This window comes from Vitis vinifera, chromosome 15 (assembly GCF_030704535.1).
Source record: "Vitis vinifera cultivar Pinot Noir 40024 chromosome 15, ASM3070453v1".
NCBI classification, from domain to species: Eukaryota; Viridiplantae; Streptophyta; class Magnoliopsida; order Vitales; family Vitaceae; genus Vitis; species Vitis vinifera.
Window position 1 is genome coordinate 18,811,042 of NC_081819.1, and position 23,025 is coordinate 18,834,066.

At 38.5% G+C, this 23,025-nt stretch overlaps 1 protein-coding gene across 2 annotated transcripts in view; it reads left to right on the forward strand.

Moving 5' to 3' along the window:
* Positions 1–23,025, forward strand: part of LOC100247154 (BEACH domain-containing protein C2) — a 62,146-nt gene that overhangs the window by 460 nt on the left and 38,661 nt on the right. For both annotated transcript variants that reach the window (XM_002270739.4, XM_019225605.2), the window contains exons 2-7: positions 314–2,395; positions 2,497–3,284; positions 14,531–15,244; positions 20,350–20,484; positions 20,576–20,680; positions 20,879–20,992. In XM_002270739.4, coding sequence (XP_002270775.1) covers positions 370–2,395; positions 2,497–3,284; positions 14,531–15,244; positions 20,350–20,484; positions 20,576–20,680; positions 20,879–20,992 — 3,882 coding nt within the window. In that variant the 5' untranslated portion in view covers positions 314–369. The remainder of the gene's footprint in view (positions 1–313; positions 2,396–2,496; positions 3,285–14,530; positions 15,245–20,349; positions 20,485–20,575; positions 20,681–20,878; positions 20,993–23,025) is intronic.

Sequence of the window (23,025 nt, forward strand, 5' to 3'; positions counted from 1 at the left end):
TGTTTGAATTTTGTGTTTTACATTTGCTTGGATTCTACACGGCTTACTTGAGTGGGCATTTTGCATTTTTTTTTTTCCGGATGTGAAACCTAATTAGATTTGATGAATTCTATTTTCCTCCCCCGCATTTTTATTGGCAATCTAGGAGAGTGTAAATATGGATTTTTTTAATCTTGTTTAAATGGCATTTGAATGAGAAGTCACTGATTTTGATGAATGTGTCAACTTTGTAATGGATAGAGATTAATGTATTATTTATTGCATGTGGTCACTGGTGTTTTTGAATTGATTTTGTTTATTCTAATATTTTTAGGTGGCGTGTAAATAGTCCGAATGAGGGTATACTAGGTCAAAGAAAGCAATACTATAATGGAAGAAGAAGAAGCACAAGAGGTGAGGAAAGTCTCTGGAGGAGGTGGTCTTGTAGAGGTAAGGGTAGGAACATCTGATCAAGAAAATATTAATATTAGCATTAGTGATCAAGCTGAGAGCCAAAATATAGAAGTCTTGGAAGGGGTTAGTTCCTTGCCTTCGGTTGTGGATGAAGATCAGTTTGAACAAGTATGTTTAGGAGACCAAGAGAAGAACACCCGGGAAGAAAATCAGGGTTTTGTGGATTGTAACCGATCTTCAAATTCGGGAAGTATGAGAAATTCAAATAGTGAGATTGAGGATGATTTTGCATCTGCCCATGGGAAACTTGAGGCGGAGGTTGATTCCCCAGTTGATAAGCAACATGAACGACATTATTCGAGTCCGGGTCCTGAGAGATATGAGTCATTTCATGCTATGCGACAAACATTCTCTTCAACTAGTCTTGATTTTGCCCCCGGTTATTTTGGGGATGTTGGGTACTCTCCTGTTGGTTCGCCTCGAAAGCCTAGGCCCAAACCTGTAATGCCGAATGTGTCCCCAGAGCTATTGCATCTAGTGGATTCTGCTATCATGGGGAAGCCTGAAAGCTTAGACAAATTGAAGAATATCGTCAATGGTGCAGAGGTTTTTGGAAATGGCGAAGAAACAGAGAGCATTGCTTTATTAGTAGTTGATTCGCTACTTGCCACAATGGGTGGTGTTGAATCATTTGAAGATGACGGGCTTCACAATCCTCCCAGTGTAATGCTGAACTCCAGAGCTGCTATCGTGGCTGGTGAGCTTATTCCATGGCTTCCATGGGAAAGTGACAGTGAGAGTATCATGTCACCTAGGACAAGGATGGTTAGAGGATTGCTCGCTATACTGCAGGCTTGCACTAGGAACAGAGCAATGTGTTCTATGGCTGGTCTGTTAGGAGTTCTTTTGGGGTCAGCTGAGAGAATTTTTACGGAGGAAGTTGATTCATCTGAGCCGATGAAATGGGATGGAACTCCTTTGTGCTATTGCATCCAATATTTGGCTGGACATTCGCTTAGTGTGATTGATTTGCGCAAGTGGTTTCAAGTAATCAGGAGCACACTTACCACTGTATGGGCAACCCCATTAATGCTTGCAATGGAGAAGGCAATGGTTGGGAAAGAGTCGAGGGGTCCATCATGTACATTTGAGTTTGATGGAGAAAGCTCTGGATTGCTGGGTCCTGGAGAGAGCCGTTGGCCATTCACTAGCGGATATGCATTCGCGACATGGATATATGTCGAATCATTTGCAGACACACTAAATGCAGCAACAGCAGCTGCTGCAATAGCGGTTGCTGCTGCAGCCAAGTCAGGGAAATCATCGGCCATGTCTGCTGCAGCTGCTGCCAGTGCACTTGCTGGTGAGGGAACAGCGCACATGCCTCGGTTGTTCAGTTTCTTATCTGCTGATAACCAGGGGGTGGAGGCATACTTCCATGCTCAGTTTTTGGTGGTTGAAAGTGGTAGTGGAAGGGGAAAGAAGGCTTCCTTGCATTTTACTCATGCATTCAAGCCACAATGCTGGTATTTTATTGGTCTGGAGCATACCTGCAAGCATGGGTTACTTGGGAAAGCAGAGAGTGAGCTGAGATTGTATATTGATGGAGCCTTGTATGAAACTCGGCCTTTTGAGTTTCCTCGGATCTCAAGGCCACTTGCATTTTGCTGCATCGGGACAAACCCTCCTCCTACGATGGCTGGTTTACAGAGACGTCGTCGTCAATGCCCTTTGTTTGCTGAAATGGGGCCTGTTTATATCTTTAAGGAACCGATTGGACCAGAGAAGATGGCACGTTTGGCATCTAGGGGAGGGGATATTTTACCTTCTTTCGGTAATGGTGCAGGTTTACCTTGGCTAGCAACAAATGATCATTTGCAAAGCATGGCAGAAGAAAGTTCACTTCTGGATGCAGAGATTGCAGGATGCATTCACCTACTCTATCATCCCAATTTGCTTAGTGGGCGTTTCTGTCCTGATGCTTCCCCTTCTGGCTCTGCAGGTGTCTCAGTCATCTCCTGCATTTTCTAACAGTACTTAGATTAGAATCATATTGAATTTGGAATTCTTCCCTTTTTCAAATAACATTTTTTAATGTTTTAGGTATACTCAGAAGACCTGCAGAGGTTCTTGGGCAAGTACATGTTGCTACAAGAATGCGCCCGACGGAGGCTCTGTGGGCCTTGTCATATGGAGGGCCCATGTCTTTACTGCCACTGGCAGTATGCAATGTGCATAAAGATACCTTGGAACCTCAACAAGGGAGTCCTCCTTTGTCTGCTGCAACAGCTGCTCTTGCTGCTCCAATATTTAGAATTATATCTGTGGCTATTCAACACCCTAGAAACAATGAAGAATTGTGTTGTACAAGAGGGCCTGAGATTTTGGCACGAATCTTAGACTATCTTTTACAAACATTGTCCTCGCTTGAAATTGGAAAGCGTGAGGGAGTAGGAGATGAGGAACTCGTTGCAGCAATTGTGTCTCTTTGTCAGTCTCAGAAAAGTAACCATACTCTGAAAGTGAAGCTTTTTAGCATGCTTCTATTGGATCTGAAAATTTGGAGCTTATGCAACTATGGACTGCAAAAGAAGCTTCTATCCTCACTTGCAGATATGGTTTTTACAGAGTCATTAGTCATGCGGGATGCTAATGCCATCCAGATGCTTCTTGATGGCTGCAGGAGATGCTACTGGACCATTCGTGAAAAGGATTCTGTGAGTACATTTTCTCTAGATGAGGCAACACGTCCTGTTGGAGAAGTGAATGCTTTGGTTGATGAACTCTTAGTGGTAATCGAACTCCTAGTTCTAGCAGCAGCTCCGTCATTGGCTGTGGAAGATGTTCGCCGATTACTTCGGTTCATGGTTGACTGCCCACAGCCCAATCAGGTAAAATACTTAATAAATTTATCTTTGCTATACATTATTAATTATAGATAACTGCATGCTAATTTATCACATGAATGATTTTAAGTTGAGCATGTGCAGACTAGCATTTTTTTTGTTATTATTAAAATGGTCTTTTTTATATGTAAACTTTTATCTTTTAATGGAATCATTTCTTTGGGATGGTACGCATGAACATTCATTCATAGGTGCTTTTAGATATTTGCTTATATCGTCATAAGAATATATTTCTCACTGCCTTAATTTTCTGAAGATTTTAAAAAATATTTTTAATTCCTTCCTCGTTTAAATGAGTCTCAAGGGCTTCAACAGCTTGATGCAAGATCTTTAGATATTATAGACTATTGAAGTTTATAGAATAAGATATAAAGCTAAAGATGGCCGAAAAGAAGAAAAAATACAAAAAAATCCTTGGCAATTGCACTAAGGTTCTTGGTTGATCACACACAGGTTTTCTTAAATAGTCCCACTTAGGAACAAAACAGTCACACCCTCAAAGGAAGCATAACCAATGTCAAACACTTTTATTAAAATTTTGATTCCCTATTTTAAATACTACATATGTGTTTATAAATTCTTATGACTATTCAAATAGGATGATTTTACTAATTTTTTTTTACAAGAATAGAAAAGATATAGGATAAAAATATTATTTAGAAACCAAAAAGAATAGAAACTTTCCTAACATGTCAAGAGGACTAAAAGAAATGAAAACTTGACAAAAGCAAACCACTAACTAAAATAGAAACTTAATAAAGTAAAATATAAATTTAACAAACCACTCAAGTTATCCTAAACTGTCTATTGAAGTTTCCAAGAGGAACTTAAATCATCATCAGGGTCCTAAATTAAAGCTTAAACATTGGAACTGACCTTTCCCCTTCCTGCGCAAGTCTTTAAAGGATGTTTCTAATGTTATTTCTTGCCACTCTTATATCTTTCTCTTCTTGAAAATTGTACAAGTCTAGCTAGTGCCCAATCATGAGTTATTAACAAGCATTATTCTTGCTGAATTATATTATATAGTTTGAGCTCAAGAGTTTAGGGCTCCCTAGTTCCTTATTAGGAAATAATTATATATTAATTTAATCCTTACACTTAGGCTTTGTTTGAATCGTAAAATGTGAGTGGAAAGGAAATAAAAAATAAAGAAAAATGAAGAAATAAGGGTTTGCATGGGAATGTTTTTGAAAATGGTTCCTAAAAAGTAGTTTTTGAAAATAGTTCTCAAAAAGGCATATGATAATGTCAATTGATATTGAGAAGGTGTATGATCATGTCAATTGGGACTTTTTACTTGCGGTTTTGGAAAAAATGGGTTTTGGCCAGAGGTGGATTAGTTGGTGCATTTCTTCTCCAAGTTTCTCGGTGATAGTGAATGGTACCATTTTGGGGTTTTTACAAAACTCTAGGGGATTAAGGTAGGGGGATCCACTTTCTCCATATTTGTTTGTGCTTGCTATGGAGGCGCTTAGCTGTCTCCTTAGAAGGGCAAGGGAGGGCGACTTTTTAATTGGTTTAAAAGTGAATGGTAGAGGTGGAGAGGGTTTGGAGGTTACTCATTTGTTGTTTGCAGATGATATTTTGGTGTTTTGTGAGGCCTCTCATACCCAATTGACTTGCTTAAGTTAGTTGTTTATGTGGTGTGAAGTTATTTCGGGTTTGAAAATTAATTTAACCAAGAGCGAGCTCATTTCGGTTGGGAGATTAGAGGACTTAAAGGAGTTGGCTCTTGTAATAGGCTGTAAAGTGGGAGTGCTACCGACCATTTATATGGGGCTCCCGCTAGGCGCCCCTCATAATTTGTTGGTGGCTTGGGATGTGGTGGAAGAAAGATTTTATAAAATATTGACATGTGGAAAAGACAATATATTTCCAAAGGGGGGAGACTAACGTTGATTAGAAATACGTTATCTAATTTGCCAATCTACTTTTTATCTCTTTTCTGGATGTCGAGGATTGTGTGGTTAATGTTGGAAAAAATTCAAAAGGACTTCCTCTAGGGGGGTGGGACCTTAGAAAGTGAGTCTTATCTAGTGAAGTGGGTTATCGTTTGCTTTGACAGAAGGAAGGGGGGCTTGGGCGTTAGGCACCTTCACTCACTTAACAAGGCCCTCCTTTGGAAAGTGGAATTGATGTTTTGCTTCAGAAAGGGAGGCCTTTTGGAGACAAATCATTTGTGGTAAATATGGGGAAGTGCAAAGGGGTTGGTGCTCTAAGAAAGCGAGAGACAACTATGGCGTTGGGTTATGGTAGGCCATAAGGAAGTTGTAGGATTTAGTTAGTTATAGATTGTCCTTTTCGGTGGGCAATGGGAAAAGGATAAAGTTTTGGAAAGATAAATGATGAGTCGTTAAATGTTTCTTTTCCCTCCTTATTTGCTCTAACTAGCTCTAAAAAAGCTCAAGTGGCGAAGTTGTGGTAACATTCTATTGAGGGGGGTGTTTAGAATCCTAACTTCCTAAGGCCTCTTAATGATTGGGAAATTGTTATTTTTTTTTTTTTTGATAAGTAAACAAGATTGCATTAAAAAAGGCTAGACGCCACAAAGCATACAGGGAGTATACAAGATGGATACAGCCTCAAAAAAGAAAAGGACCAGAAAGAACTACCTCCCCTCAAGTGGAAGCTATCCACTCCAAAAAGCCTATAAGGGAGAAAGCCTCCTCACCTAAATACACTTTGGCCCAATTCCATAAATTACAAACAAAAGAATTCTTTAACCTCTGAACATTCACCACACCCCCCCTAAAGGCTAACCTATTTCTCTCCTTCCAAACCGTCCAAAAAATACACAACGGAATGGATTTCCATATCCGTTTCCTTTTCTTCCCAACAAAAGAGCCCCTCCAGGAGGTTAAAGCCTCCTTAACCGTTTCTGGGAAAACCCACTTAATATCTAACAACCCAAAAATAATATCCCAAAGTGCTCTAGCCACTATACAATGTAAAAGAATATGATTTACATTCTCTTCTGCACAACCACACAAAAAACAACAGTTTGGAAGTTGCACCCCTCTTATCTGAAGCTTATCCAGAGTGAGCACCTTCCCCCAAGTAGCCTCCCAAGCAAAGAAACTGACTTTCGTTGGAACCCTATCCACCCATATTCCCCTTGCGGGAAACAAGGAGACATTAGATTTATCCAACAATCTGTAGGCTTCTTTGACCCTGAAAGAACCATTCCTTGCCTCCATTTGATTGAGTCATCCTCCAGGGAAGGCCTATGGCCCCTCAAAGTACGGAGCAAATCACCAGCCATATCCAGCTCCCAATCATTGAAATCCCTCTCAAAAATCAGATTCCAATCTCCTTGACCCGAATGATGGTCCCACATCTCCTCAATCGAAGCATCTCTATGCACGGCAAGGACAAAGAGATGGTTGAAACATTGGGACAAAGGAGTATCAGTGCACCATCTGTCTTTCCAAAATTTGATTTTAGAGCCCTTCCCAACCAGAAAAGACAAATTTTCCCAGCACCAATCAGATTCTTTCATAATCTCCTTCCAGACCCTAACTCCAGCCGCCCCACTAACCTTCTTAGCCCTCCACCCATAATCCTCTTGCCCGTATTTGGTAGAGATCACTTGTTTCCAAAGGTTATCCCTTTCACATGCAAACCTCCAAATCCACTTGCCCAACAAGGCTCTATTCAGAGTGGCTATTCTCCTTAATCCTAGCCCTCCATTGCGTTTTTCTGTACAGACCACATCCCATTTTACTAGATGAATTTTACCTCCCAAATTTCCACCCCCCCAAAGGAAATCTCTTTGGATTTTCTCCACTCTTCTAGCAACGGACTTAGGCATACGGAAGATAGACATTTGGTAGATTGGCATACTGGCCAGGGCACTTTTTATGAGAGTGATCCGCCCCCCTTTGGAGATGTACTGTCTTTTCCAAAGCGCAAGTCTCCTCCTGATCCTCTCTTCCACTCCATCCCACATAGAAGAAGCCCTATTTGGTACCCCTAGAGGGAGACCCAAATAATGGGAGGGCAAGGACCCCACCCTACACCCTAACTCAGCAGCTAACTCCTGAATCTCCTCCACTTCTCCAATTGGGATTATTTCGCTTTTGGCTAGATTCATACGAAGACCCGAGGCTGCTTCAAACCAAAAGAGAATCCAGCTAAGATGAGAGACTTGATCTTTGTTTGCCTCACAAAACACAATCGTGTCATCAATAAAAAACAAGTGGGAAATATGCAATGAGGTACTACTACCATCCCGAATGTTGCATCCTGAAAGATACCCCCCCTCCACTGCTCTCCTGATGAGGACGTCCAAAATCTCCATTCCCATAACAAAAAGGTAAGGGGATAGAGGATCTCCTTGACGAAGCCCTCTAGAGCTAGGGAAAAACCCAGCTGGCACTCCATTAACAAGAATAGAGAATTTAGCAGAAGATACACAGCTCCACATCCATCCCACCCACTTGTTCCCAAAGCCCATTTTTTGGAGGACCTTCATTAAATAGTTCCAATTAATGCTATCATAGGCTTTTTCTATGTCCAATTTGCAGATAAGGCCCTTTTCTTTTCTTTTCTGCCACGAATCTATCACCTCATTAGCAATTAGAGACGCGTCCAGAATTTGTCTCCCCATTACAAAGGCATTTTGCGCACTAGAAACCACCTTACCAATCACCCTTTTGAGCCTGTTAGCTAAGACTTTAGCCAAAAGTTTATATAGGCCCCCTAACAGACTGATGGGTCTAAAGTCTCCCAAATCCTCCGCCCCACTTTTCTTAGGAATCAACACCAGAAAAGTATTATTGAGGCTCCTAACAAAGGTACTATGCTCGTGAAATTCCTTAAACATCTCCATGATCTCCTCTGCGTTTTGCCAAAATGCAACAGAAAAACCATCCGGGCCAGGGGCTTTGTCCCCATTCATCTCCATCAACGCCGAGTGAATCTCATTTTCTACAAATGGGACTTCTATACACTCTGCATCTTGCTGGCTGATACACCCCATCTGAATATTACCAATATCTGCCTGCCAAGCCATGTCTTCAGTAAGCAACTGCTGAAACGAGTTCACAATGCCTTCTTTCACCTCCTGTTCCTCTACCAGCCACTCCCCATTAACCTTAATACTGCCCATAGCGTTGTTTCTTCGATGCGCACTTGCCATTCTATGAAAAAACCCCGTATTTTTATCCCCCTCCCTTAGCCAAATCTCTCTAGAATGCTGTCTCCAATGGGCTTCCTCCAACAGGACCCATTTCTTAAAGGATTCCTTGGCTGCCTTTTTTAACTCAGCCTCCTCCACAGTCAAAATTCTTTCACTTTCCACCCGATCCCAAAAGACAACTTGTTCTAGGGCTGTGGCTTTATTGGTTTCCAACCTCCCAAAAACCTCTTTATTCCACACTTTCAACCTTTTCTTAATTTCCTTCATTTTAGTAGCCAATCTGTAGCTAGCGCTGCCTCTGACATCAATCCCCTGCCACCATGCTCTCACAACATCTTGAAACCCCTCAACCTTCAGCCACATATTTTCGAATCTAAACGGTGTTGGACCTCTTCTAATTCCGCCCCCCTCTAAGACGATTGGGAAGTGATCTGAGATTGGCCGAGACAATCTGATCTGAGTGGCACCATTAAACATCTCTAGCCAGGTAGAAGAAACTAAAAATCTGTCTAGTCTCGCCCATACCTGATTGTTGAGCCCCCCATTCCAGGTGAATTCTCCCCCCTGAAGAGGCATATCCACCAACTCTAACTCGTCCACAGTCTCTGCAAATCTCCTCATGGCTGAGGTGATTCTTCTATGACTACTCCTTTCTTGTTGGGACAGGGTAATGTTGAAGTCCCCACCAAGACACCAGGGATCGTCCCAAAGCCCTCTTAACGCCCCCAATTCCTCCCACATACCCTCCCTTTCCATTTTAGTAAAGGGCCCATACACTCCCGTGAAAACCCAAGTAGCCCCATTTTCCATAATCTTGAATCTACAAGACAAAGTAAAATGACCCTCCTCCCACTCCAAGACATCCAAAACCCTCTTATCCCAACATATCAGAATGCCACCCGCAGCCCCTTCCGCATTTAGAGCTCTCCAATCTAAAAATCTCCCAGTGCCCAGGCTTCTCACTATACCCTCCGACATCTCCTGAATCTTGGTCTCCTGAATACACATTAGATCCACCCTTTGGCTCCTTATATAGTTCTTAATAATTTTCCTCTTAGAGCTATCATTAGCTCCCCTCACATTCCAACTTATAATCTTCAGCTTCATTGGACAACTATCAATTGGTTCCCTTTGTCCTGTGAGAGAGCTTTCTGCTTATTCCCCCCCTCATAATTGACAGAACATTCTAGCCTCTTCAGTTCCCTTTCAAACTTGGTCTTCTCCAATAATTCTTTACTGTGAATCTTTTCCCTTCTCTTCCTAATTTTAGTCAGGAAGCTCACTATCTCCTTTTCTATCCCCTCCGTAGAAAATCCCAGGACTTGGCTAAATTTCGCCAAGCTACACTCCTCCCATAATTCCCCTTTCACATTTTCCGAGGCTTGAATCCCTGAGGCACCAACACTCCCCTCATAGACTGTTAGCCAAGTTGATTTGTCCCCCCCTAATTCCTCCTCTAATTCCCCTGAACGATCGAAAGACTCCCTCTCCGGAGCCTGATCAAAATTAGAAGAGAGAAGAAGAGACGTCCCCATAGCTTGATTTCCTTTAGTATAGGAATGCAGGGCGTACCTCTTAGCTTCTTCTTGGAGCGCACAGTCAGTCGTGGAGAGACCATCAACTCTCTGTTCCCTCCTGCTCTCCTCTGGCACCCAGCACGTCAAAACGTCCTCTGGAAAGGGTCTTTTTCTAGAAAGTGAACAGCCCAATAAACCAGCCTTCTCCTGGACATCCTTAGGGCCCTCCCTTTCCAATCCGTCCATCACAGCAGAGGAGAGGCAGCCCATTCCAGAAGCCCAACAAGTAGACGATGGGCCTGCCTCTGGCACAACAGCCATCTTTAACTTATCCTTTAATTTTCGGCCCAAAGAACCATCTCTCTTAGCCAGCCCACCCCCCATCTCCTGTTCTGTCAGGCCCAAAGATGATCCATGTGAAGGCGGCCCATTCAAGAATCCATCCACGCAGGCCCACTCCCGAGACCTCGATCCATGGGTCTGGCTCTTGGACTCTAAGCCCGATCCATGGGAAAACAACTAAGACATGTTTTCAAAAAGAAAAGAAAAATGAAGAAATGAGGGTCTGTTTGGGAACTTTTTTGAAAATAAACAATAGTTTTTTAGAACAATTTTCATAAGAAGTTCACTGATGTTTTCTAGAACAAAAGTCTGTTTGGAAATTTGGAACGTTCTCAACTTGTTTTTGTATTTTTAAATATTTCTTAAAAATAGCTTTTATCTATAATATGTTATTTTCAATCATTCTCCATATTTGTACAATTATATTTTAAAACAATCCCCTATAAAACAAGTGAAAACGGCTAAAATATGTTATAAAAAAATAGTCTGTTTTAAAATCAATTCTTAAAAATCTGTTTTGGGAACAATTGATAACCAAGCGTGTTTTTATGTCTTTTTTGTTTTCAAAAATAAAAAACTGTTTTGAGAACAGACCCAAACACAATCTTAAGAGCTTAATTTTTTTTTTTCTCCAATCACTCCCTAATTCTTTTCCTCTTTGACATAGAGCGTGGAGAGTTTAGAAATCCATAAGGTTTTAAATAATCTTCATTATATCTCATTTCCTTTATATTTTTATATGATAAAGCATAGAAAGGAATTTGAGATTCCTCTCTCTTCTCCTTTCTTTTGTTTAGCTAAATCTAGGAATAAGGGTGCAATTTAGGAATAGGAGTGGTTGGCTGATTCTTCTTACTGCTGGAACAAACAACACTAATTGGCTGAAATTCTTCCCTTTTGCATAAGCTGTTTCCAAAGTAAATATGTTTTCCCAAATTGCTTACCACACAAAGAAACCAACTTTGTGGTAGACATTACCTCAAACCCTTCTATATGGAAACAAATATTACAATTCATATTCAAAATCTTATAGAATAATTTCTCAAATAATTTTCCATCTTTAGCATACTTCTAAGCTAAGTTATCCTCCTTTTCTTCATGCACAATTACATTTGAATACAAGTGAAAGAGGATTCTACTATTTCCAATTGCTAATCACAAACCCCCTGATGAACCTTAAGAGTCCAATGGCTACAACTACCTTCCACATACAAATAATCCGTCACCAGGGTACCTTTGTTTAAAGATGGCAAAAAAGTTTGGAAACAATAGTAAGTGTAAAGTCCTCACACCAAATATTATTCCAAAGCCTAGTTCCAAGGATAAAAAAACATTTCGCATTCAAATAGCTTTGGAAAGACTCGAGGGTATTGACTCTTCCCACCATAGAGCACCAAACACCCATCTTTATCCCCATGCTTCCCCATATGCCCTTCTGCCATAGCTTATTTCTACCCATAGCAAACCTCAAAGTCCACTTACCTAATGAAGCCTTGTTCAAAATTAGTAAATTCCAAATATTCAAACCTTTGTACTCCTTTATAGAGCATACAATTGTCCGTCTAAAAAATGCAAATTCCTCATAACTTTCCTAGTCCCTATAAAAATCTCTTCGAGTCTTTCCTAACCTTGGTTGAGTTGATATTGGCATGACAAAAAGTAGACATGAGATAAATGAGGAGGCTAGAAACAGTACTTTTAATGAGCACGAGTTGTCCTTCCTAGCGAGATTTCTTTTTCCATGAAGCACGTCCTTTTGTGAAGTCACTCCTCAACTGTTTTCCAAACTAATTTAGATATGAAAGATCCTGAAATTGTGAATTCAGTTCCCATTTCCAGCATTCTTTCATTTGTTTGCATATATCAACCTGAAGTTGAGTTCCTATGTCATTGAATGACCCAAAAAATGTGGGATACAAAATTCCAAGTGAGATGGTGAATATCTATTACCCTAACCTGGAATTAGAATTGTAGGGCCTGTTTGGTAATCGCTTTCGAAAGCATTTCTGAAAATCAGTTTTTGAAAACTATTCTTTGATGTTTTATAGAACAAAAGTTTGTATGAAAACCTAAAATGTTTTTAATCTATTTTTAATATTTTTATGTTTAGTGTTTTATTATTAATCATTCTATATGTTTGTATAATTATTTTTAAAAACAACCTTTAGAAAACAAGTGAAAATAACAGAAAACTATTAAAAGATATTATGTGAAAATACTTTAAGAATAAGAAACAAAAAACGGTTTTTAGTTGCCAAACATGTTTTTTTTTTATTTTTTTTTATTTTTATGGAAAACACAAAATTGTTCTCGAAAACAGTTACCAAACAAGCATGTAGTAACTAATAATTACCAACATACCCTTAAAACTTATTTTTAAAATAAATTTTTTTAATTATGTCCCAAATCCAATATCTTGAAGATCGCTTTTCTTTTCCCTTTATTTATTTATTTAATTCCTAGTTTTTTATATGTTGTCATTGAATAAACATTTGAAAATGATTATACATTTAAGAGTTTTTTTTTTAAATAAATATTTTCAAACTTAAAAGCCTTTTAATTATATTTGATGGCTCTAAATAGAGGTAGTTAAAAATTGTAGAGTTAATAAAAAAATTTCAAAATTTAATTGTTTTCTTCTCAAAAATGTGAAATATATTAAATAAAAACTTTTAAAAAATATTTTCTTCTTGAAAATGTGAAAATATTAAATCCCTTGTTCATTATTAAAAATTAATATGATTTAGTTTTATACTAACTAAACATAAAAGTAGCAATAGAACTAACTTTCTAATCAGATTCCTATGGTTTCCAAACATTAGAATGAGATCAATGGGTTCCTGGGGTACCAATTCTTGAAATTTATAACCCCAGGTATTCTATTTCCATTTCCTAGATTTAGTGGGCCTGTTTGCTAGGTGCTATTAATCTATTTGCTGTTTGCCTATTAAAAAAAGGAAATAATTCTGTTTCCTAGATTTTTCAAACCAAGTGGAGTATTGAAGTTTTTGAGAGAAGCTCACTACTATTGTGGAATTCTTCTTCGAGTTATCATCAAAGTTTGGAATCATGTATGACCCACTGCATCGACCACCCACTGATACTTTTATATGGAGTACCATCTATTTCAGTCTTATTTAATATGTTCACCTTTTGTTTTTTCTAAAAAAAAAGCCTTTCATATGTATGTAGAACTAGGTGTTTGACTTTCCTCAGAAATAGGAAGCTTTTAGAAGAGGAGAGGGGCTGGAGTTGTTTCACTTTGTCTTAAGGTTAGGGTTCTGGGGTTGTGGGCTTATTTTGTAATTCCTAAGGGGGCAGAAGGTGGTGGTTTCAGGAAGTGCAAGGAAGAGTGGAAGTGGCAGTAGTGGGTAGATTTGGTTTGTATTTACCCAAGGTTTTGATAAGCCTGGGGTCTCTATGTCTTTCTAGGCTTTTGGGGTGAAGTTTTTTGTATTGGTTTATGGTTTATTGTTTCTCTTTCCTTTTGCTTGTATTTGACTACTACTTGTATACTTCATGTGTACTTTGTGTGCCTTTTCCAAGCGTTTTTAATATATTTGCTATGTTTACCTATCAAAAAAAAAAAAATGTGTTTCTAGAACTAAGTCAAAACTTGGGGTTAAAATAGTAAACCTGTTTGTTCAGGGATGGAAGAAGACTTAACTAGTTGAAAGCCAATAATCCACTTTCTCAAATGCTTATCTTTGAAGTTGTTGGATAAAAGGTCAACATGGCCATGGTAGACTACCACTAAGAAGGATATTCAGAACATAATATCTATTCATCCTTGCATCACATTGCTAATTACCTAAATGGTTTGTCTTTTTAAAACAGCGATATGTTTGGAGATTACCAATTATTGTAGTAAAGAGTGAATACACTAAAGTGTATGTATATATGCATGTTTATTTTTTTTGATAAGTATGCATGTACGCGTTTATATTTGTAGCATGAGCCTTGTTTCTTCTTACTTATAAAAAAAAAATGAGCCTTGTTTCTTCTTAATCATTGTGTTTACATACCTTCTCATCTTGAAATTGGAGAATTCCTAGGCACTTATCTGAGGTCATTGCGGCATGAGTCTATATTCTTCTTAACCATTGTATTTATATACCTTCTCATTTTGAAATTGGAGAATTCCCTGGTACATACTCGAGGTCATTGTATATTGAGCCATAAGTTGGCTATTTTATTATGAGTTCTCTTCATCTGATATCTTCTTCCAGGTTGCCAGGGTGTTGCACCTCATATACAGGTTGGTGGTACAGCCAAATACATCTAGAGCTCACACATTTGCAGACGCATTTATATCAAGTGGTGGGATAGAAACACTTCTTGTCCTGCTGCAACGGGAAGTAAAAGCTGGCGACCGTAGTGTCCCAGAATCTCCAATCAAGAATGCTGAAAGTCCACCAGTTCAGGAATCTGAACTGGATAGTTTTTGCAGGGTTTCAGAAGTAAATCAGGGTGATAATGAAGCTTCTTTAGAGGAAAAGGAACGAGTATCATATGAAATTGATTGCGAACCTGAATCCATCAGTATTGGCGGAGGCAAACTTTTTGTTTCCACAGGCACTCATATTGAAAGGATGGCTTCTCTGTCTGAGAATCCTTTCCTAAAGAACCTGGGTGGTATAAGTTTTTCGATTAGTGCTGATAATGCAAGGAATAATGTCTACAATGTTGACAAGAGTGATGGGATTGTTGTTGGAATCATTGGCCTCTTAGGTGCTTTAGTGTCCTCAGGGCATTTGAAATTTGGTTCAAGTACTCCTGCAGATATGACAAGTAACATTGTGGTTAATGAGTTGCATGAGGGAGGTGGTACCATGTTCAATGATAAAGTTTCCCTTCTACTTTTTGCTTTGCAGAAGGCTTTTCAAGCAGCACCAAATAGGCTTATGACTAGCAATGTATACACAGCTTTATTGGGAGCATCGGTATGTGATACTATTGTTTCTTTTATCACATTTGTTACTGTTGCTTTATTTATCAATGACGTTGGTGGAATATACACATATTATATTGCAAACATTGTTTTCAAGGATTTTGGTGTGGTAAAATATATTTTTTCTGTTATTGGTTTTTTTTATTTTTTTGGTAAAGATAGGTGAAGAACTAATTCATTAAAAAGCAAGAGCACAACAAAGTATATCGGAAGTATACAAAAAGCGCCTAAGAAAACAATAAAAAAGAGCTAAGGAGCAACCAAGGCGGGATTACAAAAAATACCTCCCTCCCTTACTAAGTACCCAACCACTCAAAATCCAATCGAGATATTGAGTCATCACCTACATACATACATCTTTACGCAGAAGAGAAGATTACTAAGAAACATGTTTTTCAAACCTTGGATAGGCATTTCTTCATTCTGAATGACCTTTGATTTCTCTCTTTCCACAAAGTCCAAAATATGCAAAAAGGAGTGATTGTGCTAACCTTCTTCTGTTTTTTACCAATAAAAGAATCGTACCACCATAGCAAAGTCTCACTCACCATGGGCACTTGAACCCAAGAAATCTTGAACAAGGAAAATCACAATTGCCAAAGAACTCTTGCCTTGTGGCAGTAGAGAAGGATATGATCTATTGACTCCTCATCTGATTTACATAAGAAACATCTATTAACCAGTGCTTGCCTCATTTTCTATAGTTGATCAAGAGTTAAGACCTTTCTTCAACAAGCTTCTCATTTGAAGAAACTTGCCTTATAGAGCCCATGGATTCCACATGACCCTTGTTGGAAAAGAAGTTATGCTCCTCATCTCTAAGAGTGCATAAAGCGACTTCGCTGAGAATGTTTCTTTCCTTGAAACTATGTACATTACCCTATCCTCCTCTCCACTCACTGACATGCCTTGCAATTTAGCAAAAAAATGATGCATGTTTTCAAGCTTCTAAACATTAAGATTTCTAGTAAAGCAATGATTCCAACAACACCTGTCCCCTATCTGTTGTTACAAATCTGTCACCCAAGCCTCTTGTAATTAGGCTAAAACAAAAAGAGAAGGGAAGGAGACATACAAATACTCCTCCCCACACCACATGTCCTTTCAAAATGTCATCCTCCTCTCATTTCCCATGATTAAAGATGCTTTGCTATTGGAAGTATCCCAATTCTTCTTGATATCCTTCCGTAACCTAACCCATACCTTTTTCTCTCTTCAAGACCTCCATCCCCCTTCTTCCTCTCCATTTTTTACTTATCACTTGTCTCCAGAACACACCTCTTTTGGTTGCATACCGCCAACTCCATCTACACAACAATGCTTTATTCAGCAATGAGAGTCTTCTTACTCCCTTTTCTTCTCCATATAAAAGACCACTTCACTAATTGGAGCTTTCTTTCCAAAGGCCTGACTTCCCCCAAGAAATCCCTTTGAAGCTTCTTAAGCCTTAATTTAACTTTCCAGGGATAGAAAACAAAGACATGCAGTAGATGGGCACACTAGCAAAGGTATGTGAGTCAAAACAATCCTCCTCCTTTAGAAATTTATCGCCTTTTCCATAAAGAAATCCTCTAACAAAACCACTCTTCCACTAAGAAAACCTTTTAATTCTAATTTTTTTAAGATGATTTCAAATGATGGAACAAAGAAGTTTTTAGTGATACCAAAGTTTTAAAAGGCCTAAGGCACACTTAAGGTGCAAAAGTCTCCTATAGCTTAGGCATAAGGCGCAACACAAGGCACTTGCCTGAGTGAAGCGAAATGTGACCTAAGATACATATCAATTTTATATAATGTGATCCAAAATCTAATCTAATCAATAAAAAATTTACAATTCCAAAAATGTAAAAGAAGCATTCAACAAAAAAGTAATTAAATTATATAAATTTCAATATATAGTTAGAACTTTCAAGAATAAAATTGTTTAAAAAGAAAAAGTAAATTAGATGAGGTGCACCTCTCCAACAAGGCACATGCCTTGGCAAGCAAAGCGCCATAACTAGGGAGTGGTTGCACCTTGGGCCCTTTTAAAACTGAGTGGTTGCACTAGGGAATCTTCTTTTCTCCGTTTTTGGTGTGGCTTGGGCTCTCTCGTGTACAGTGAAGGAAACTCTTCTTGGGTGGCATGGAGCGTTTGTGGGGAAAACTCGTAAAAAGGCTTGACAAATGACCCCCTTATGTATATTTTGGTTTGTTTGGAAGGAAAGAAATTTGTTAGCTTTTGGGAATGAGGAGCTTTTGCTTCAAATACTGAAATATTCTTTTGTATGTAATCTTTGGTCTTGGGTTAGGGTGTCTATAGTTTTGAGCGCCCTTCTTCTCTTGTAAGTTTTTTAGATTTGTTAGGCTCTAAGTAAGGGAAGGTGGTGTGTTTCTCTCCTTTTCCCCTTGGAGTGCGACTTTGGCCGGTTTTTGTATACTCCTTGTATACTTTGAGGGCACTGTTTTTGGTGCTTCCTCTTCTCATTTAATATACATCCTTTTATCTATCAAAAAAAAAAAAAACTTCTGTGAAAGCAAGGAAATAAGATGATAGAGAATTCAAGTGGTTAGCTGAGATGGAGAGTAAATTATTGTAGGCAAAGATGGAGAATGATCAAGCTAGAGAATGGGGATAGAAAATTAAAAATTTTCATCTGTTGGCAAATGTTCATAGAAAAAGCAGTCATATCAAAAAGTTTCAGTTTTGATTTCGGGCCTCTATTTATCATAGAAGCTTATAGGCATATATGTCAATTCATTTGATATCAACAAATTGGAAGTTGGGTGTTTTCTTATTTGATGGGGATTAGGGAGGACTCCCATCTACTATAGATCTCCTCATTTTGGTTGTATTAAACCTAACCTTGATGAAGTCTCTCTTAGCAACCTAGTTATTTGAGCATTTGGGTCTCTTTAAATATTGCAAGGATCAATCGCTACTTTTCAAAATCACAAGGGAGCTTCAATTTAGACTTTTTCTAAGTTGGCTAACAATGGTTGCCCATTGAGATTGAGATGTTAGCACCATTTGATTGGAAGCCTTGGTGTGGGTTTTTTCAAACATCTTTATAGAAGGGTATTTTTCTATCTTTATTGCTTGTACCTCTATATAATTTATTTCTTCATTCTCTCATCTTGTGTTGGATGATTTTCTATGTTCTTTGTATACTTGGGTTTTGCCTCTGGTGTTTTTGAGTGGATTTTATTTTACTTATAAGAAAAGACTGAGGAATAGCTTGGCCCTCCATTGAAAGTGGTGGACCGTGGACGTGTCCTCATTGCATTTGGCGAATCTAAAACCGGTCAGAGATTTTGTTCTTCACCTACAACCAGGAATCTAATTGGGTGTATCATGAAGCCAATAAGTTAGCCAATTAGGGAACCTCCTCTCAAGTGGAGTTATTTGGGACTTATTGGCATCCTGGATAGATGGTGGTTGGAGGTTTTTGTTATAGATATTGGGAGGCGTTTCATTTTTCTCCTGTACTTTCTCTTCTTTATGAAGGAAACCTCTGCTGTCCTTGTACTTTTCTCATTGATGAAAAAACGGCAATGTTTTACTTATTAACAAGGTATGCAGGAGTTGCTCAGAAATTATGAGGTAAAACTCAACAAGGGGGACCTACACTGGGAGGATGGGTTTTCTTAAAATGCAATGGTTTCTGTTGAGAATTGAGGATCTGGATGAGGAGTGGTAAGAGAGGAGGTTTGGGCAGGAGCAGAGGGTGGTGGATGCCTTGAGAATTTAGCAGGGATGATGCTCTGGGTCCTAATATGGTGACAATGGCTTTCCTCTTAGATGGATGTGAGATGGTAAGGAAAGTTATTTGTTCCCTCAGAATGGAGTTTCTGAGAAGAGCTTGAATGCTGCTTCCATCACCCTGGTTCCTAAGAAAAGATGGATACAGAATATCAAGGACTCTAGTCCATTAGTTTAGTGGGTAGTGTGCATGTGGTGTTGGCTGAAATCCTGTTTAGGGATTGAAGAGTGTGGTGGGCAAGCTTGTTTTCAGAAACTCAAAAATGATTTTGGGGATGGAAGGCAGCTATTATATGCAGTGTATCTAGAAAAATTCATGCTGGATTCTAGATTGAAGAATGGCTTTCCAGGGGCTGTATGTAAGTTATATTTATAAAAGGCCTATGAACACATGCCATGGGGTCTATGTGCTATAGAAAACGGTGGGGTCTGGGAAGAGATGGAGGAGTTGGACATAAGTACGCTTTTCCTTGGTCAAATGGCCTCTCAGTCTTGTTCTGCTTGATAGCAATTAAATAGGTCTCTTTATTAGTGAGAGGGGGGCTTCATCAGGGGGATCCTTTTCGTTGTTTTATTAATCTTATTGATGAAAGTGTTTTGCAGGCTGGGTAGGGCTGTAGAGGGAGGCATGAGCCCTTTCATGGAGAGTCTGGGAGTGAGTTGAGATGTATCCTTCGTCTGAGGCCTTTCCAGATCTGAAAGAAAACCAAGAGTGTGGTTCTTGTTCTTAGGTGAGGGGTGGAGGTAGAGTAGTCAGATGCAGAATTCGGTCAAGACCTGGGTTGTATCCTCCCTCCTACCTTTGATAGTTGGATTATTATTGGGTGTGTCCTCCAAATCCAGAGGGGTTTGGCATGTTGCTATCATGATTAGGAAGACAATTATCTACAAAGTAGACTTTTAGGATGTTTTCATATCTTGGTTCCCCATGATGAAAACCAATATGAAAGTTTATTGGTTATGGCATGTAAATTAAAGGGAAAACATAGTCTGAAGCCTTTCAAGGGTAACATGGGAATAAAGTTTAATTGTAATATTTTACTTCCCTTTTACCAAACGAGTAGCATGGTATTAATTTAAAAATGCATTTGTTTCTTTCATCTATAAGCATTTTAAAGTAATGCAAGGGTGGTTTCTTCTTAAAAGTGAGTTCTAAGGCTGAAATCCCACTTGGGCGATCCTTGTTATGCTTGCCTAAAGTACCTCATATAATCGACTGTATCTTTAAAAGGGACAAACATCCTTGAAGATTCACAGTTGAGAGGAATACTGCCAACTCTAGCTAAGCCCTGCTGCTTCACATTGAATGTGAATTCTGAATTGTTTTCCCATTTCTTTTTCCTCTCTTATTGCAGATAAATGCTTCTTCAACAGATGATGGGCTGAATTTTTATGATTCTGGTCATCGCTTTGAGCATTTACAGCTTTTGTTGGTTCTTCTGCGTTCACTTCCTTATGCATCTAGAGCATTGCAAAGTCGAGCAATACAGGTATTATCTTCATGTTTTCGATTGCCCTGATTAAGGCCCTTTGTGGATTTGGTTTTTAGTTTCTGAACTGTTCCTTTCTATATGATTTCAGGATCTTCTGTTTTTGGCTTGCAGTCATCCAGAAAATAGAAGCAGTCTTACTAAAATGGAGGAGTGGCCTGAGTGGATTTTGGAGGTCCTGATTTCCAATTATGAGGTATATTCTCCATGCAATATGGGATGCTTCTCTTGTCATACTTCTTGTTTATTTGCAAAATGCAGGGAAAAACAGGACATATAATTTTATTAGGCTAGAGAAGTTCCATTTTGTACTATTGAAAAACTGTTCTAGCTTGTTTAAATGTATTTTGGGGTTCTTGTTTTCATATTCTAGTTGTATTGCTTGTTCCTGCAGATGGGTTCAAATAAAGATTCAACTTCTGCAAATTTTGGGGACATAGAAGACCTCATACACAATTTCCTGATTATCATTTTAGAGCACTCAATGCGGCAGAAGGACGGCTGGAAGGTTAATTTTCTTCTGTTTTATACACATTTTGGTCTGCCTCTCTCTTTCTCTCTCTCTCTCTCTCTCTCTCTCTCACACACACACACACACACACACTTACACTTAAAAATGCTTGTAGATTTGTTATTAAGTCTGGAAGACCTGGATATTTGTTTTGATTCCTGGTCCTTGATACTCCTCCGTGTGTGTTGATAATCTGTAAACCTATATGTGCTATAGGTGCTTGCATGATTCTTTTGATTCCTCTAGTAGGGTCTTTAAGGATCAAGCTTATCATCCGATTCTAGGCTGGTTTCACTTAAAGGAAATCCTATAATTATTTTGAAATATTGGAATTTTGTGGATAAACATGTCAGCAATATGAAATTCTAAAAACTTAAAAACTTGAATTTTCAAAAAATTCTCAAAATTACAAAAATTTCATTGGAAGTTGAATCTTGGTTGTGTGCATACATGTCTACACATATTTTTCTATTGCCTATGTTTTGGAGTTGATGGTTTTGTTAATAGCATGATATTAGTTGTGGGCAGCGAAGGAGAGCATGATATTAGTTGTGGGTGCTGAAGGAGAGCATGGTATTAGTTGTGGGTGCTGAAGGAGAGCATGGTATACATTGTAGGCTCAAATCCTAGTAACTTAGGGTCTATTTGAAAATGTTTTTGAAAACAATTCTCAAAAAACAGTCTATGAGAACAATTTTCAAAAACAATTCTTTGATTTTTTTGGAACAAAAGTATGTTCAAAACTTGAAATGGTCTGAACAGGTTTTTTATGTTTTCAAATATTTCTTAAAAATAATTTTTATCTGTAATGCTTTGTTTTTAATCATTCTTCATATTTGTACAATTAATTGCTAAAACAACTCTTAGAAAACTAGTGAACACAACAAGTTTTCAGGACAATTAAAATATGTTCTCAGAACTTGAAAGAAGTTCTCAAAAAACTGTTTTCTGTCGAAAAATTACGAAAAGTGTTAAGTTTAGAAAATAGATCCCAAATAAGCTCTCAAGTCTTAGGAAAATTGTTTTTCCAACAATTACAAGTCCTTTTAGTGAAGAATGTTTGTTTGTCTTTCAAATAGCTATATCCATTTCTGATTTATTGATAAGGTTAGGGGGTATTAAGTTTTCTGTATCGTAAATTTTTTATCTTGGTTTGTAGTCTTGTGATGTTTGATGCTATTAGTTTTGATAGATGGTTAACCTGGACTGGAAACTAGGTGGTTGTGAAGTTAGCAATCTGAGCAAATTGTGAACTTAGCTGATTAACATGAGCCACAATCAGATTTCTAGACTAGTTTCACTGCTCAAATGTAAGGTTTTTTAATGGCCATTAACCTATTTAGGTCTCCCTTTGGGGGGATCCCAAAGGCTAGTGTTTTTTGGGATTTGGTGGTAGATAAAATTTCACAGAGATTAGATGGTTAGAAAAAAGCTTTTCTATCTTTACGTGGATGAATTGCCTGAATCCAATCTTTCTTATATCACATTCCTAGTTATTTCTTTTCGTTGTGCAAAATTCCATTAGTAGTGGCAACAAAGATTGAAAAATTCTAAGAAATTTTTTATTGTCTAGGTAGGAGAGGGAAAGAGAGACCATCTGATTGGTTGGAACCTGGTGTGCAAGCCCAAGAAGAAAAGGGGTTTGGGTTAGGGGAAGATTTCTTTAAGGAATAGAGCACTCTTAGGGAACTGGCTTTAGAGGTTTTCTTAGGAAAGTGATGCACTTTTGCTTAAGTTATTTTTAAGCCTCTATGGAACTCATCCAAATGGTTGGGTCACAACATTTTAGTTAGGTGGTCATATCGATGCCCTTGGAAGACCATTGCCTAAGTTTTCCAGGATTTCTCATATCATATTTGTTTTGTGGTAGGGAATGGGCTAAGGATTTGCTTCTGAGTGGTCTTGTGGTGGGGAGATTAACCTCTATGCTCTCAATTCCAAATCTTTTAAGAGTTAGTGACAATTAGAAACTTCTCTATCTCATTTGTTCTTAGAACCTTCTTTCCTTTTTCTTGAAATCTTAGCTTTCA